Source organism: Lissotriton helveticus, chromosome 6 (genome assembly GCF_964261635.1).
Source record: "Lissotriton helveticus chromosome 6, aLisHel1.1, whole genome shotgun sequence".
NCBI lineage: Eukaryota > Metazoa > Chordata > Amphibia > Caudata > Salamandridae > Lissotriton > Lissotriton helveticus.
The window spans coordinates 583,412,567-583,430,765 of record NC_136067.1 but is presented as its reverse complement, the minus strand read 5'-3'; the positions used below and the strand labels follow the sequence as shown (position 1 = coordinate 583,430,765).

Below are 18,199 nucleotides of genomic sequence, written 5' to 3'. Positions count from 1 at the left end.
AACTTTAGGGACACCACTGCTGTGGACAACATCTGTAATGCTCCACTCTGTAGGCCAAACTCCCAAATATGCCCACTACACCTGTCATATTTCTACCCTACTCCCAACTCGAGACCAACTCACTCCAATGGGGCTTACAACAGCCATTATCCTCCATCAAATAGAATGCAACACTGACTGACATCTGGGGAGGGCTTGCTTCCATATAATCCCATATACCCCCTGCAACCCCATTGGAATAGGTTTAGCGTGCTGGAGGAGGTAGATTGACTCATATTGAAGGGAAATTACCCACCACAAATCAGTAATGCAGAGTTCATCAGAGAACGGGTAATGGAGGAAAATGTTCCATCTACCTCCACCGGGGATGACTCAGTATTCCACTCTTCAACGAGGGAGGGGACCAGAGAGAAGGGGAACCTGGACGTACAGGGCTCTGAAAAGGTAGTGGAAGGATGTTTAAAACTCCTTTCCTGGAACATAGCCGGGTTAAAAAACAAACTGCTCACACCAGAGTGGGCCTCCTTTATGGTCGCTCACGATATCTGCCTGATGCAGGAGACCTGGGCACTGGAGGAGAGCACTAGCCCGGCCTTTGCAACTTACGATATCCTGGCAGTATCTACAGGTAGGGGCCGCCCTTCGGGCGGGCTATCAATATGGATAGGCAATCATTTGGGAATCCAGGCGACTCAATTGCAAACAAATTCCCTAGACATCCAGTGTGTTTTACTAACACCCCAAAACAAACAACAAGTAGCTATAATAAATATCTACTCAAGACCAGTCAAGAATGGGCAGGAATCGAACACAATCAAAGCACTCAATCTTTTTATTCAGGCACTGGACCCCTCAATTGCGATAATCCTTGGTGGCGATTTTAATTGCCAGTTTGAGCCTCTGGGTAGTCTGGAGTTGTGTGAACAAGACGAAGTAGACTCACTCTGGCGCATCCCCGACCCCAAGATCACCCCGGTCAGGGCATGGACTCCGTTGGTGCTCCATATAAAATCTCTCTCCCTTGCAACGTCTCTGTGGGCGTGCAATGGGAGATTGAATCCCGACTGTCCAGGGCTAGCTACGTATAATAGGGCAAACCAAACTTCCATCATTGATTATCTCATGTTGGAAGCAAAACATTGGGATAGGCTGAAAGAATTCAGGGCTGTGCCAAGGCATGATAGTGATCATAATGCCCTGGTCTTAACCCTGAAGCCTGGGTCTTTTGGTCTAACAAACCCCGACCCCAATCCTGCCATGGTGATGCCACCTCTCATGGTAACAAACAACAGGAGAAGGATCAAATGGCCCCATTTTGTGGACTCCCCTACCCGGCTTGCAAAAATATATCAGATCGCAATTCCTCGCATAAGCGAGATTGGTGATCCGACTTTTAGCCAGCAAGCCATAGAAACACACAGGCAGTTAGCCGTGACGTATGGGGGATTGTTCTACCCAGTAAGTGGAAATAAGGGGTGCACGCCTAGGACACACCCCTGGTTTCACCCTGCCTGTAAGAAACTAAAAAGGGACCTCCTTGCGGCAATCAAATCCAAATATAATGTAAAAATCAGGGCAACTAGATTGCTGTACAAAAAGGAGATCATTAGGGGCAAGAGAGAGTGGGAGGAAGCAAGGTGGGAAGAACTGAGATATGCGCTCCTCTCAAAGGATGCCAAATCATTTTGGGCCATAGTCAATTCAGGCGCTAAAGGGGGAGGAGAGGCTGTTTTACCGAACATTGCTCCCTCAGTATGGGAGGCACACTTTGCAGCCCTTTACACAAGTCCCGAAACTGGCGCCTATGTGTTCTAATGCCAGGATCAGATGTCAGAAGTAGACAGTGCCCTTCGGATCTTCTCGGCCCAAGACCTCCTGCACGAGCATCGACTGCCGGGGGCCTCGGGCTTGGGATATCGGTTGGGCCTCCTGGATGCCCGGGAGACGATTCCCTTGAAAAACTTCGAGAGCATTTCTCTCAAGGGAGTGGAATCTGCTATTGACAGATTGCCCCTAAATAAAGCCCCAGGCCTTGACAAATTACCTGGAGACCTCTTTCGCTCCCAGCCCAAAATCTGGGCACCGTACCTTGTAGTTCTGTTCAACGCGGTCCTCTGGGGTTCCAAGTTACCGGGAACCTGGTTGGGAGCTGAGATCGTCCCTATTTATAAGAAGGGCTGCCCGTTAGATCCATCTAACTATAGGCCCATTAGTCTTTTAGATACTACTGAAAAACTAATGGGCCGGATCCTACGGGACAGAATATTGGGGTGGATGGAGGAATACACGTAATACTGACCACCCTCCAAGCCGGATTTAGATCTCGCATCTCGACCCTGGACCACATTTTTAGGCTGCAGGTCCTTTTCTGGAAAACTGCAAGAGTAGAGGGTGGCAGCCTCTACCTTGTTTTCGTAGACCTGCGGGCCGCTTTCGACCTCGTGCCTAGGGAGAGATTATGGAGAGTGCTGGAAGAACTAGGCCTCCCGTCCTACTTATTAGATGTTTTGATTCGATTCCATGCAGGGAATTACGCCCAGGTGAGGTGCGGGAGGAACAGAGAACTCTCTGCCCGCTTCCCCGTATCCAGGGGTGTACGCCAGGGTTGTGCCCTGGCCCTTACACTCTTTAGCCTTTATGTTAACGGCTTGGTGGATGAATTAGCTGGTGTCAGAGATAGTGATGCCCCGTCGTTGGCTACTGGCCGGGTGCCCGCTCTGATGTTCGCGGATGACACCTTGTTGTTGTCCCGAACATCAACGGGCATCCAGCGGGTTTTGGACGGGTTTGCAACCTTTTGTGCCTCGCGGGGATTGGAGATAAACTTGGAGAAAACCTAAGTTTATGATATTCAATCCCCCGAGGCACACCCGCCCGAACCCTGTACTGAATGGCACCCCACTTGAACGGGTGAAAACCTTTGTTTATCTAGGTGTCACGCTGACCGAAGATTTTGACTGGGGTTGCCAGGTTCAAGATCCGCCCTGAGACTTTCACAGATCATAGGGGGTATCGGCAAACTCCACAAAACATCACAATTTAAACCAGCTGCCCCTGTTCTTGAGATCTATAGAACCCAGGCAAGGTCAGCAGCTATATATGGTGCAGAACTTTGGGGGCACAAAAATGCACTGAGTCTACTAAAGGTTGAGCAGGCCTTTATGAGAAATCTGGTGGGTCTACCCCAAAGCACCCCTCTCATACCGTTGCGTCTAGACTTGGGCCTTGAATCCATTATAGAATTGATAGCCGCACAACCCCTGCTCTACTGGAGAAGGCTCTGGTCCGTACCGGAGCTTGTAGATTACAGATCAGAATTTTCTGCAGTTTGGGGGCGGATAAAGAAGAAAAATATACCCTTGTTATTTCACATCAAGGACCTCTCCTATCAAATTGGCTTGCCTGAACTGCGGGAGTCCCCTGAGGAGAGTTGCCCGAGGTTGCAGAGGTCTGAGTTGTTGGACTCTCTTAGACATTACAGCTTTAATTTGTTACATTGTTCGACAACTCTGGGCAGGCTGTCCACTGAATTCTTGCAAGTGAAAATTGCACCCAAGAGGGAGGAATGTTTAGATTTAGTGCAGCCTCCCCTTGCAAGGAAATTATACACCCAACTAAGACATGGCTGCCTGCCCATTAGGGCACTGACTTCTAAATGGGCCGATTCAGAGGAGAGAACCTGCCCAGCTTGCAACAACAGTATAGAAGATATTGCGCATGTTCTGTTCTTCTGTCCGGCGTATAGTAAAATACGAAATGCTGGTTGACACCGCTGTGCAGAAACTTGGGACTTAAACAATGCGCACAGGCTTGTAGAGTTTTAACATATGGCACCTCCCCTCCTATTGTTTTTTCGGTTTCCCGCTTCCTACATGGTATGTGGCGCAGAAGGACTACTTTTGTTATAATGAATTAGCTGGGGCAACAGCCCTCTTTTTGATAACTTACTGTTTAATACCTTTTTTAATTGTTTTTATCCATGGATTTTATTACTGTGCTTGTATGTATTTTATTTGCACTTTTATGATCTACGACCGAAATAAAGTTATCAAAGCAATTAAAAATACTTGTTTGTTCTAACTTTTGAAAGGGCTGCACATGAACTGAAGACCCTGATTCCAAACCTGCCAATCATGTTGCCTGCAGGTGCCTCTCGCTGGGTGATGGCCCACATTATTTAAGGCAGTGATTGCTTCCCATTTCAACTATATACATGAATGCTAATATTGACTGTCTTGTTAGCCAAACTCTGGGGCACGGATACATTGCGTCCTTCTGCAACAGTTCAAGGCTTCCAAATTAAAAGGGGGGCAACACATTGGAGGTCTTGGACACCCACTACATGGCTACAATTTTCACTGCCGACATACCTACTTTCGCATTCACAGGAAGAGTTAATTTTTGGTGCAACTGAAACAGGACATGTTGGGATACTAGACGAATCCATCACTACTGCTCAAGTACAACCTGATCATTTGATCAATGGTGTAAACATAAAACACTTAAACATGGACCTTTATTTACATAAACAGCCCCCCCCCATTAAGTGCAATCAGAAGCCCCATCCTGTCAGCTGGGATAAGTATTTATACATTAGACCAAGTGTTCTTAGAAGGAGCATAATATGGGAAACAACTAAGTCTGATAATACAAACAAACAGTCAATTGGTTGAAGGATAAGCTAGGGATGATACTCACTGACTCCCCCCTCTCCTTGGATAATTCTTAAGATAGGTCTCACACAAGAGAATAGTTTCGAGCTTGTATAAGACCCTTGGGACCCATCACTTTTCTTAAACTCTAGAGGATTCCTTACAGCACACATGGTACACAATATTACACTACAAATACACCAAGTAAGAATGGTCCATGGTATTAGAGATTCAATTCAGACCATTGCATCGCCTGACAAAGTTGGCACTTAACACAATATACATTTCAGAGAGCAGGGCTCACTGAGAATTCTCTATAATGTAGATGCTCACGACCCAAAAGAGCAAGTTACTTACCTTTGGTAATGCTCTTTCTGGTGGAAACTCTAACAGCAGATTCCTCACTTTATGGATACCTCCAAGCGCCAGACTGGGTTTAGAGATTTTCTTCAGCAATTCCTTCACACGCTAGTAGGTGGTGTCATGCGGCTCTGCATCGGGTCCATCCCGCCCGGTAGTGACATCGGAGCCCCATATAACCGCTACCCCTGAGAATCAACATGAGTTTCTTAATAACTGTCCACACCGTCGGACACAAAGTCTTGCTTGAATCAGATTTCAGAGTGTGCAGATCTCTAGTGGGGACCTATTTTTAGATGTAGAAATAGTCCATTTCACAGAATGGGTTGGTGAAGAATCTGCAGTTAGAGTATGGAGACTGGGTACTGCCTTTCCACTCAGGGCCTGGATGCTGTTGACCGGATAGGGCTCGATAGGATTGGGAGGTCTGTTGTTGTGGAGGCAGGTTTTGTCATTATCTTTGGTAGATGCCCTTTCTGAGGCCTCAAAAAGGGTGATATTGTTGAAGAAACTGCTGCACAGGCACTGAAAGACTAAGGGAGCCCACTGGAGAAGTGCTTTCTTTAATGAGCTCCAGGGCTGAGCATGCTTTATCTATAAAGAGGCGGGTGCCATCAAATGTAAAGTCCATCAGTGATGCTTGGACATCACTTGATGGATCCTATTCATGCCAGGCACTGAAGCACCACGGCAGTACCAACTCTCCTACCCAAACAGTCAGTACCCTGATGACATGATGTGCAGCATTTTGGCCATCTTGTATTATCAGTAAAGGATCGCATCCACCATGTCCCACATGGTGGTGAGTAAAATCCCAGGATGCAACTCGTTTTAATGGATCGGAGGGCAAGGTTGGCAGAGAAGTACACCCATAGGGCTCCACGTGTTTGAAACCTCTGTCTGGAGGTGTGGTTGGGGACGAGTTAGGGTTCAACCTGCTTGTAGACGCTTGTACTGCTAGACCCTCTATAGTAGAATGCCGGAGGAGGAAAGATGGGTCCTCCAGAGCAAGTTATGTCGTCTCACAATTGCCCGTTGACATGGCGCGCAATTCTGGTTTTGCCCAAGTGCACATCAGTGAGGACTTTGTTTAAAGAGAGAAACAGCTCTGAAGAAGACCACCCTGGCTGCGGAATCCTCTGTAAGGCTATTTGTTTTACTTCTACTAACGGCAGTTAAAGGTCAAGGACTTCCGCAGCCCTCCTGGCAAAAGATGCTGATGCTTCATTGGAAAAGACAGGTGAAGAGTTGAGACTAGTGTCAGGAGATATGTTAGACTACTGGCATCTTGGCGATCCAAAAATTAATTCTCTGCGTCATGTAACTGCGATTTATTATCACCATACTCATCATTTTTTTTGTAAACTAACTATTATTTTTTCCTTGTCACCATAGATCACAGAGTACCCATATCACCAAACTCATCATTATGGGATACCAGGTATGTGAAGCATTGAGGCTGGGATTGAGGTCGAGGTGGGCGCGACTTTGTCTGAGGGCGTAGTGGGTTTGCTTTCAAGTCTGATAGGACCATAGGTTTTTCCGCCAGCAACGACATGCTGGAAACTACTGTGAATTGTAGTACATTTTGGCGCCGGATGAGAAGCGGAAGTGGACCCCAGAATGGGGTTAAGAGGTACAGTCAGTGGCAGGGACGAATCCGCTGGTGGTAGTCCGAAAGCAGGCCGCCTCGGATCCTGAGGTCCCGGAGGTGCCCAGGAAAGCATATGCAAAATGGCCTCTTCAAGGGAATTCGAGCCACATCAGGATTAGCTGAGGGATCGGTTCCATGGCAGGAGAATTAGACCAAGACCGTGAGGTACCCTGAAGTCCACGCCACTTCTCTTGACAAGATAGGTGGGAATAAGAGAAGTCGCTCTTTACATTCTCATGTTTCTTCATTGAATTTAACTTGAGAAGAAAACCTTTTTCGAGAACAACCTCGGGAGCAAGAACACATCCACATCTTCAACTTAGACCGAGACATGGCCTTACGAGCTCTCCTGCATTGCTCAGCGATTTAAAGTTTGGCCTTGTGGTCTTGAATGGCCTTTGAGTCATACGAGCACAGCTGTCACCATATTTTGAGTCATATGAGGAGCCCAGACGCAAGAGACAGACCTTGTGAGGGTCAGTTACCAACATCTGTTAATGTCAATCCTTGCAAGATGTAAAACTTATACTTTTAGGGGGGGGCATACCCCTTGCACCCTGTTAGAATTTAGGAGAATAGCTTCTGTCAAGTGACAGAATTGAGGGAGCGAGCTTCGGATTTGCATCGAAAGGTGTGTAAAGAAAGGAATTGATGTAGACAGCACAGTGGCGTTTATATGCGCCCCACATCACTTCCGTTGTGAGATGAATTCGCACAACACCACTAACCGGGCCGAGAGGGAACTGCAGAGAAAAAGCCTTGGATCCAGTCTGGTGCCTGTGGGTATTCACAAGGTGAGGATTCTGCAATTAGAAATATTCAATCAAAGAAACCTGGTCTATGTATTATCGTCCTGTTCCCGGTTGAAACTTTCTGAATGGTAGAATGGGACACATTATCCAATGAGTGTTCCCTAGTGTACTCAAGTAGTCTGGCTGTACTAACTGCCACCTCTTAATCACTAGACATAACCTACCATCAACGGTGTTGGGTCTCAAGAGCCCTGACAAGACGAAGTGTTGTAGACTCTGACATTGGCACTCTACTACCTTAAAGCCACACAGTAACTGACTGTCTGAGTATGTATAGAAGGCCTCTCATAAACAGATCATCTAGAATACACAGGCCCGGTGGAAAATATTCCTTAATATATAGGCCTATACTTGGATGATGTGGAAAGTGACTTACAGTGCAAGAGACCACCTTCCATTAGCCTTGGAGGAAAACTTATCTTGACGCATCTTTGGTAATGGGCTCTGCTGCTCGAATGACTGGGTGTGGTTGCACCCAAGCGCAAAGTTTTGTGAAGCTCCATATGAATAGGTGCAAACACAACAATGATGGACAGAATGTGGATCAATGTCACACATTCACCCCAGTCCAAAGATCTGGGCCCAAATCCATCGTTTTTCCACTCCACACCACCCTGGGTTAGACAATGGCGATATGCAAATCAGCGCTGACCCTGTGCCCCATGGGAACAGTCCAGTCCGAACTACAAAAGCCATGTCCTTCCCAGAACGGAAACAAGCATCCGAGGACCGGCCCGGTTTCGAGGTAACACCTCTCTTCAGCCCGGCTAGCTTGATTCCAGTGGTGTGGAGTAACTGGGACTCACGTCTGAGCATCCCCAGTACACTTAGAGCGGTAACTGCAAACACAACAATGATGGACAGAATGTGGATCAATGTCACACATTCACCCCAGTCCAAAGATCTGGGCCCAAATCCATCGTTTTTCCACTCCACACCACCCTGGGTTAGACAATGGCGATATGCAAATCAGCGCTGACCCTGTGCCCCATGGGAACAGTCCAGTCCGAACTACAAAAGCCATGTCCTTCCCAGAACGGAAACAAGCATCCGAGGACCGGCCCGGTTTCGAGGTAACACCTCTCTTCAGCCCGGCTAGCTTGATTCCAGTGGTGTGGAGTAACTGGGACTCACGTCTGAGCATCCCCAGTACACTTAGAGCGGTAACTGCAAACACAACAATGATGGACAGAATGTGGATCAATGTCACACATTCACCCCAGTCCAAAGATCTGGGCCCAAATCCATCGTTTTTCCACTCCACACCACCCTGGGTTAGACAATGGCGATATGCAAATCAGCGCTGACCCTGTGCCCCATGGGAACAGTCCAGTCCGAACTACAAAAGCCATGTCCTTCCCAGAACGGAAACAAGCATCCGAGGACCGGCCCGGTTTCGAGGTAACACCTCTCTTCAGCCCGGCTAGCTTGATTCCAGTGGTGTGGAGTAACTGGGACTCACGTCTGAGCATCCCCAGTACACTTAGAGCGGTAACTGCAAACACAACAATGATGGACAGAATGTGGATCAATGTCACACATTCACCCCAGTCCAAAGATCTGGGCCCAAATCCATCGTTTTTCCACTCCACACCACCCTGGGTTAGACAATGGCGATATGCAAATCAGCGCTGACCCTGTGCCCCATGGGAACAGTCCAGTCCGAACTACAAAAGCCATGTCCTTCCCAGAACGGAAACAAGCATCCGAGGACCGGCCCGGTTTCGAGGTAACACCTCTCTTCAGCCCGGCTAGCTTGATTCCAGTGGTGTGGAGTAACTGGGACTCACGTCTGAGCATCCCCAGTACACTTAGAGCGGTAACTGCAAACACAACAATGATGGACAGAATGTGGATCAATGTCACACATTCACCCCAGTCCAAAGATCTGGGCCCAAATCCATTGTTTTTCCACTCCACACCACCCTGGGTTAGACAATGGCGATATGCAAATCAGCGCTGACCCTGTGCCCTAAGTGCGCTGGGGATGCCCAGACGTGGGTCCCAGGCACTCCACACCACTTGGAGTCAAGCTAGCCGGGCTGAAGAGAGGTGTTACCTCGAAACCGGTCCGGTCCTCGGATGCTTGATTCCGTTCTGGGAAGGACATGGCTTTTGTAGTTCGGACTGGACTGTTCCCATGGGGCAACAGGGTCAGAGCTGATTTGCATATCGCCATTGTCTAACCCAGGGTGGTGTGGAGTGCAAAAAAACGATGGATTTGGGCCCAGATCTTTTGACTGGGGGAGTGTGTGACATTGATCCACATTCAGTCCATCACTTGTTGTTTTTGCAATTGCCGCCCTAAGTGCGCTGGGGATGCCCAGACGTGGGTCCCAGGCACTCCACTTGGAGTCAAGCTAGCCGGGCTGAAGAGAGGTGTTACCTCGAAACCGGTCCGGTCCTCGGATGCTTGATTCCGTTCTGGGAAGGACATGGCTTTTGTAGTTCGGACTGGACTGTTCCCATGGGGCAACAGGGTCAGAGCTGATTTGCATATCGCCATTGTCTAACCCAGGGTGGTGTGGAGTGCAAAAAAACGATGGATTTGGGCCCAGATCTTTTGACTGGGGGAGTGTGTGACATTGATCCACATTCAGTCCATCACTTGTTGTTTTTCCATATGAATAGGGCCTCATCTATTATACGGTTAAACCATAAGGTGTGTAATGCAGATGCATATGCTGTCTTCTTTTTTTTCAATTATTGCCTTACTTTTATGTTTGCCTTTGATATTTCATTTGATCTTCATTTAATTCATTATCTCCCCAGTATAATCAATATGTGGACCAGAATTACTAATTCTGTAGTTACATTTATATGCATATCTATTTAAGAAATATTTGATATGTTAAAATAATAGTACACAAACTTGTCAGGGTCACAATATCACAACCTCAGCTGTTGTCTCATTACATTTTTAATCATTAGACTTCCACCAAAATTAACTTTTTTTGCAGAGCTCATGCTAATATCTGTGTCTAGCCATAGAAATCCCTCATATCCCATGTTTCGTGAAACTTTCACCACTGACTTAGAAGGGACTTAGAAGGGCAAGACTAGGAGGCCTTCAGTATGAAAACTGGCTCACCCCAACTTTTGCGATTTTTCCGCTTACTCTTCTCAGAAACGAGTGGACTGCAGCAAGCCAATACAACAAGAGTATGTCTTCTCTAGAATAGTCCACTACATGCAACTACTCCATCGGTTTCCGAAAGCACCATTCACAAAGCATCTCTGAAGGCAGCATCAGTGGATTTGAATAGAAGCCAGTATAATAATTTACGTCTATAAAACAGTGGTTTTCTACTAACAACATGCATTGCATTATTTTCATACCACGCAGATTTCTTAGACAGAACAAAACAAAGCTTGCAAAACTGTTATTTTTGGTAAAATTATTGAGCTAAATTACCTTATTAGTGGCTGGTGGAGAGCAACCAAAGAAGCGTGAACTGTAACAGATATGACAGAAAGGTGGAAGTAATCAAACATAACATTGACATAGTGATGAAGGCCACCGCTGAGACTGCAGTGCAGCTTTAATGTTCGGCTGCTGATTAGTTGCAAGGCAGTTAGGTCATCGGGTCTGAAAAATAAATACAGAAGTGTAATTAGTGAGGGCAATGAAACACCACAACTATGCAGATGAGAGCAAAACACATTGTGTTTATGTAGCGAGTCATTTAATTTATGATCGCTCTTAAAGGGCACTATCAGCCAATGTAATGGTACTCAGTTTGGAGACCTCTAAATGAGGGAAGGCTGTGTTGACGTTCCAAGTTTCAAACTTGTAACCTGCAGGCTACCACACAAGTCATTGGTGATCAATTAATTCAATGAGCCATTCTGCCAGTATAAAATTGAAAGTTACAAAACAACGCTATGGTAAGTGGCAACCTAGAATCATAATCCACCAGTGCACCTTCTCTGTGCAAATTACAGAGGGCAATGGGAGCATCATTGACCACTTTTGCGATTTAACTTTATTTTCCTCTAGCTTGACAAAATTATTGATTCGCAGGTGCTTTCAATGTACTTTATCCTGTATGTGGAGGTGATTTCCACAGTGCCATGTATTGGGTCTCTCCTGTTCACATCTAGGCAATTTGAAAGATAGACTGTGTTGAGAAATCTCTTCAGATTTACAAAGATCAACACAGAAAGCCAGGACAAAGAACCAACTATTTTTTCGAACAGTAACTTCGGGGCCTCTATAAACTTTCAACTGATTACGTCAATAGACAGGGTGATACGAGTCTTGAAAACGTCAAGTGCTCTGCTCTCCGCTCTTTTTATAAGTCTTCAGCCACACCATATGAATATTGGTCACAACGATGAAGGAATCAATGTTCTTTTTACTATCCGACACTTTCTGGATTGAACTGCACACTTTATAGGTAAATTAGGATTGATGTTATATTACAAGCCATGGGGGTTGTAAGCAATTTTGAAGGTGCACAGGAAAGAGGAAGGGTTCACTTAGAAGAGAAGACTGTGAATAGAGGGGCACCTGCAGAGCAAAAGGTCTGAATACTAAGGAGGTAGAAGGGGAGGGAATACGTTGAGGTGAGATTGGTGGCAATAAGTTGAGACTGCAAGTGACAACATCAAGTGTTTAGAGAGACTTTTCATTGTTATTTTAATCAGCACTTGGATAAAGCTCAAAGATGACTGCTGTAAGGTGCTGTTGAGTATGAGATTTAGGCCTTAGGAACTTGCATGGGGATGTATGGTACTTTACCATCTGTAAGTTCTCTGTAAGGTTTTTACCACTCAATGGCACCCCCAGCAAAAGTTATATGAATAAGCAATTTGTAGTAAAGGAGGCACTCCACCAGGAAACAGGAGACAAAGTGTATTTATTCAAGTCTAGTTCAAAGAGCACACCCTGAGGGTGATGATACCATGACAGCCAGGAACCAAATGATCAGTCTGGAACTCACATTCCTGCAGCGTTGCACAGAATGTCCCAACCCAAAGCACAACATTACATCAGAATACATTCCCTTCACTTCATGCAAAACATCTGACAAATTACACATACAAACAACAACAATAACGAACCAAAACCACTCTTCACCACAGACTTTACCCAAAGAATTAAACAAAACCTTATTACCAAATTCATCAACATAACACAAGAACACCCCTCATTCCTTTCCCCACACAAACCACTCTTCTGGTGCAGTGCTACATTCCTAAGCTTCCATCTTTCACCATCTTCAAGCAATACAGAAAATGTATTTACGCAAAATGTCGGCAATCCACCTTTGATCTGGCCTGATCTGATTTTGACCCAATCAACCACTTTCACTGTATTGTCCAAGCCACTATCCAAGTCCCCGTAGAAGCCTTTTCCATTGACAATCCAGTCTCTGACCCAAGATGGAGTCAATGTGGTACCAGGCACACGTCCGTGCATTCCTTTAGAAGGACTGTTTTGTGTGACACCATTCACAGAAGTACGATAAACCCAAACCATATCAGACACCATTCTGACCATATCGCGATCATTGGCCTCTGCCATCTGAATGGTACCTTTGACCAACCTATTGGCATGCACAGCAAGGCCATTTTCCTAGGGATTGAAGTCAGTGTCCCGAGATTACCGCATATCTACCTAGTCTATCTATCCATCCATGTGTTCTCTGTAATTATGGGCAACCCTCTCTTAATGAGAATTCCCGTGCCTCTAGATCCCGATGTGTACCCTGCATGAACCTTCATTTCGTACCCTGAATGGTTTAGGGCCTTGAAACTATTTCTCATGAGAACGTTTTTTTGCAAGAGAACCACATCTGAGGAGTGTCTGTTTACGAACACAAACCTCACAATTACCCACTTAGAATGCAAGTCCACCAACACCAATGGATATCTCAATTTAAGTCTTAAATCATATAATGGCCCAATAAAGTGCATACATACTGTATGCCATGATGTTCCTGGATTCACAACTTGATCCACAGAAGATTTACTTCCCACATTCAAGCTTTTTCACTCTCTTTACAATCAGTACACTTTTCTATCCACAAACTCATTTGATCCTCCGACTCTTGCTACCAAAAGTATTCTTACAATCTCTTTCTAGTCAATGACTGACCTAAACGTCTTCCATAGGCCAACTTAAACAAAGTCAACCTCAATCCTAATGTAGGCACAAAACACTCTCCTCTCTACTTGACCTCCAAATACGACAATTCATGCAAGATTTCTATAAAGGGTCTCTCCTGAAACGGAACCACACTCAACCCTCTTACAGCCCACACAAATTATCCTCATCGCCCTCTTTTAATACAGGGTCAGACTCTATTTCATGCTCCCACTCTTCACACTTAAAAGCCCCCAGACCACAATCAACAACATCTTGTTGATTGTGGTCTGAGTCTGAAAAGCTACAGAGCCTTCTTCATCATTATCCATTTCAGTATGTCCATCTACTTGTTCCCAATGGTCTATACATAAGACAAACTGGGTACACCACAGGTAAGTGTTAAAATATTATGCTCCCCAAGTCACAGCTAGGGTTTCCAGATCATTTATGGAATAATTGCTTTAGAGGATGGTAAGTGAACGCGATGCAAATACCACTTTTTTTTTTCTTGTACTGAATCTGGGTGTGACAGGACAAGAGATATAAGGCCACTCAATGTGCTTTGCCACTTCTACTTTTATTCTTCAACAAAAGTGAATATCATTAAACAAGGGTACATAATTATAGAAACACTCCTGTGGGCTCCTGGGTCTGTAATTCAACACTTTCCAGTTTTCCTCCATCTCTCAAGCACCCTGGAATAGATCAAATTACAAGGTCATTATTATTGTTTTGTTACCTCTCTTTAAACCGTTCATCAAGTAAACATTGTGAGTAAACAGGGCATAAGTGCTAATTATGCAGGACCCTGATTCGGGTGGGCCAAATGCTCAAACACACTCCTCAAGCAGTTTTCTGTGGTTGATATGTGGCATTCAAAATATTTTCTTTTGACAGTGGAGAAACCTAGGCAAGCCTGTGCAGATATATCAGACTACTATGTCCTTGAGTTACAGGTGGTGAAAACGTCCCACAGACCCCAAATCACCAATACTATAAGCCCTAAACCTAGAGTGTACGTGTATGTTAACCCCACTTGCCTGAAAGCGGGACTCCCATCCAGGGTTCTGGCGGCCTCGTCCAGCACCTCCTCCCTCGGGTGGTCTTTATCCTGGCCACCATACTCCGTTCTTCCTCCATCTTCTCAAGCTGAATTTGCTGACTCTTCCTCACGTTTCGCTGAGCCTCCGACCTCAGGTGCCACATCTGTCATTGTCTCTTCTCAGCTGCTGATGTTGTTGATGAAGCCGCTAGTCCTCCTTCTTTACTACCAGAGCACATCCCCGCCCCTAAATCCAGCCAATCACGGGACAGACATGGAGGAACAACCAGGTCACGCACTAGAAGACCACTACCATGCGTCGCTTCCGTGCCTCCACGGTCATCGCTCTGTTCCCACATGTTCGGCTTGCTACACTGGATTAACATTTGATTCCTTATTTGTAGCCAACCAAACCAAAAGAGAGTGATCAGACAACTGCAAAAAAGAACGACCCAGTAGATAATATTGACAGGACTCCATGGTCCATTTGAGAGCCAAACATACCTTCTTAGTAGTAGAATAATGATGCTCACAAGGCAACAGTTTCCTACTCAAGAAAACCACAGGATGCAAAGAAACCAAAGCGTAAGGTTGTGAAAGAACAGCACCCAAGCCCACATCTGAAGAATCCGCATGTAGAATGAGCTGTCTGGCAAAGTTAGGACAGGCGAACACCGGCTCTCCAAACAGATTCTTTAGTTGATCAAAACTTTATTGATGACAGGGCAACCACTCCCTCACCTGAGCTGGATAAGACTTTGATTATAAGTCAGTCAAAGGGGCTGCCAACTACGAGAAGCGGGGAACAAAACGCCGGTAATAACTGACCAAGCCAAAGAATTCCCTAATACCCTTCTTAGAAAGGGGTCGAGGTAGCTCTTTAATCGCTTGTACTTTATCAACTTGAGGTCGGATCGTGCCATCCTGAATATGGTAACCCAGGCATCGTACTGAATTTGTAGCCAAAGTACATTTCTCCGGATTAGCAGTCAGGCCAGCAGACCTCAGACTGATTAAAAAGACCTCTAAATGGTCAACATGTTGCTCCCACGTTTGACTAAACATCACTATAACGTCTAGCCATGTAGCCGCATATCCGTGGTGATCCCTTAAAACCAAATCCATCAAACGTTAGCATGTAGCTGGAGCCCCATGTAAACTAAAAGGTAAAACCCTAAACCTATACAACCCAGAAGGGGTAGAATATGCTGTTTTTTCCAGTGCATCAGGGGGTCAACCCAATCTGCCATAGCCTTTACCATGCACTACAAGACGGTTCTATCACTTCCTCTCTTAGCATGTCCTCCACCTCTTTCTCAACTGCCTGTCTTCTAGCCTCATGTATTCAATAGGGACGAAGTCGAACAGTCTTCGCACCCTCAGTCTTGATATCATGTTGTATCCATCAGATTTGTCCTGGGTGGCTGGAAAATACATCACCATATCTCCCTAACACCTCTTGGAGTTTCTCCCTCTGCAAGGGAGAAAGATCTGAAACCAAAGGAACCATTCCCTCATCCCAGACGTGGATTCACTAGAAAAAGAGATTTCAAGAAGTTGTGAATCAGTCACCAAGAAAGCAGCATTGTCTTTACTTCCAGCCCTTGGTCTTTCCGCCCACTTCTTAAGCCGCTAAATATGATAAATCTGCCCTAGTCATCCCACATAAGATACAGCACCCTATATGTTACGGGGTAACCTTGGCCAACACAGTATAGAAAACTTGCTATCTAACCAAAAATGTATTGTGGGAGGATGGAAGGAGCAACACAACTTTCTCCTCAACCACCAATCCCCTAAATTGGGTACTTTGATCATGAGTTTTTTTCTATTTCTCCTGAGGCTTTTCTAAATTCTTTTGGACATCCTCCCACAATGTGGTAACCTTTTGTCTTAAATTGGCTGCATACTCTAGGAGTTCCACCCCTTCATTCTCCTCATCTTCCAATCGTTCTGCAGCCAAATCCAACAGGGTCAGGGGTTTTCTACCAAACACCATTTCAAAAGGAATGTAACCAATGTAAGTGTGTACATGATTACGAATAGCAAACAATACTAACAGGAGTTGTCCATCCCAATCCCTCCCAGTCTCAGTCACCATTTTTTTTAACAGATTCGTAATGGCACAGTTATACCATTCCACAAGACCATCTGTCTGTGGATGATATACTGAAGTCCGTATTTGCTTAATCCCCAATACTGTACAAACTTGGAGCATCAAAAGTGACCCATAAAAGATCTCAATTGATCCTTGTACATGGGAGAAGGTGCCAAATGAATGAATGGCGTCTAACAGGCTACGTTTTGGGCATATCCCATTAATCCAAATTCTATATTCCAAATATTCAATCTTGTCCTCCAAAAATGTACACTTTTCCTGATGCAATGTTAAACCAGCCTCAGCTAGTTCATGCAAAACCTGTCTTAACACCAAATTTAGTTGCTCAACGTGTAGTATTCAACAAGACCCTTAACAGATCTCAATTGATCCTTGTACATGGGAGAAGGTGCCAAAGGAATGAATGGGATACGTTTTTGGTGTATCCCATTAATCCAAATTCTACATTCCAAATATCCAATCTTGTCCTCCAAAAATATACACTTCTCCTGATGCAATGTTAAACCAGCCTCGGCTAGTTCATGAAAAACCTGTCTTAACACCAAATTAAGTTGCTCAACGTGACTCAAAGACCAAATTATAATCTTGAATAAAGACATTCTGCATCACTTTAAAAATGTAGGTCATCATTCTTTGAAACACGCTTGACGAGAAGGATAAACCAAAGGGCATGTTTGAAATTGGAATGTTACATTCATGGTAATAAAAGAAGTAAGGGGTTTGGATTCGATCTGTCCGAACTTATCACTGAATGTCGACAACCGAAGTCGACCAAAACCTTTGTGGGAACATTATTAACTTGTATCCACATGTGATATTTCTCAGAACTAGCACAAGCCCATAACACCCAATCCCGAGAGTATCCAACGTCCATTGGTTCTGATACTGGTGTTTTCTGAGGGCAATTTCTTGCAATATGGCCCCATTCACCACATTGATAACATGGAGTACCCTGGTTCACCTTTCTACTAGGGGGGAAACAAGATGGTTATCTGACCTCCGAAGGTGATCAAGAAACTGTCGTTTTAGAATAAAACATCCAATGCAGGGAAACGGGAGTTGGCATCCGTGGTTGAGACACCCATATTTCAGGAGTTCAGGTTTGAAGAGGCGGGAAATCAGTAGCTCTGATAAGCACAACCCAAATTTATGGCAGTACTCACCGTGAAGTTTGGATGTTGTCTAATCCAAGCCCTAGTAGGATTCGGAAGGGCATCCAGATATTGCTCCAAATACACTTTGTCCAAACCTCTACCATGGAGGACAACGTAGGTTGCAACCAACCATTATTCAAATCCTGAAACCTATATATTAAAGCCCTGGGAATTCCTTTTTTCTTTAGGGAACTTTGACCAATAATATTCACTATCATACTCCAGGCGTTCCAAAATAATTCTCTTGATCTCTAAGTATGGAGTGACACCAGCAGGATTAGCAGCCTGGTGGCCATTTGTAATTACCCAGAC

General features: G+C 45.2%; 1 protein-coding gene across 2 annotated transcripts in view; it reads right to left on the bottom strand.

The window, feature by feature from the left end:
- The window catches only part of FAM135A (family with sequence similarity 135 member A), a 938,545-nt gene that overhangs the window by 597,046 nt on the left and 323,300 nt on the right, over positions 1-18,199 (bottom strand). For both annotated transcript variants that reach the window (XM_078648016.1, XM_078648017.1), the window contains exon 7: positions 10,894-11,067. In XM_078648016.1, coding sequence (XP_078504142.1) covers positions 10,894-11,067 — 174 coding nt within the window. The remainder of the gene's footprint in view (positions 1-10,893; positions 11,068-18,199) is intronic.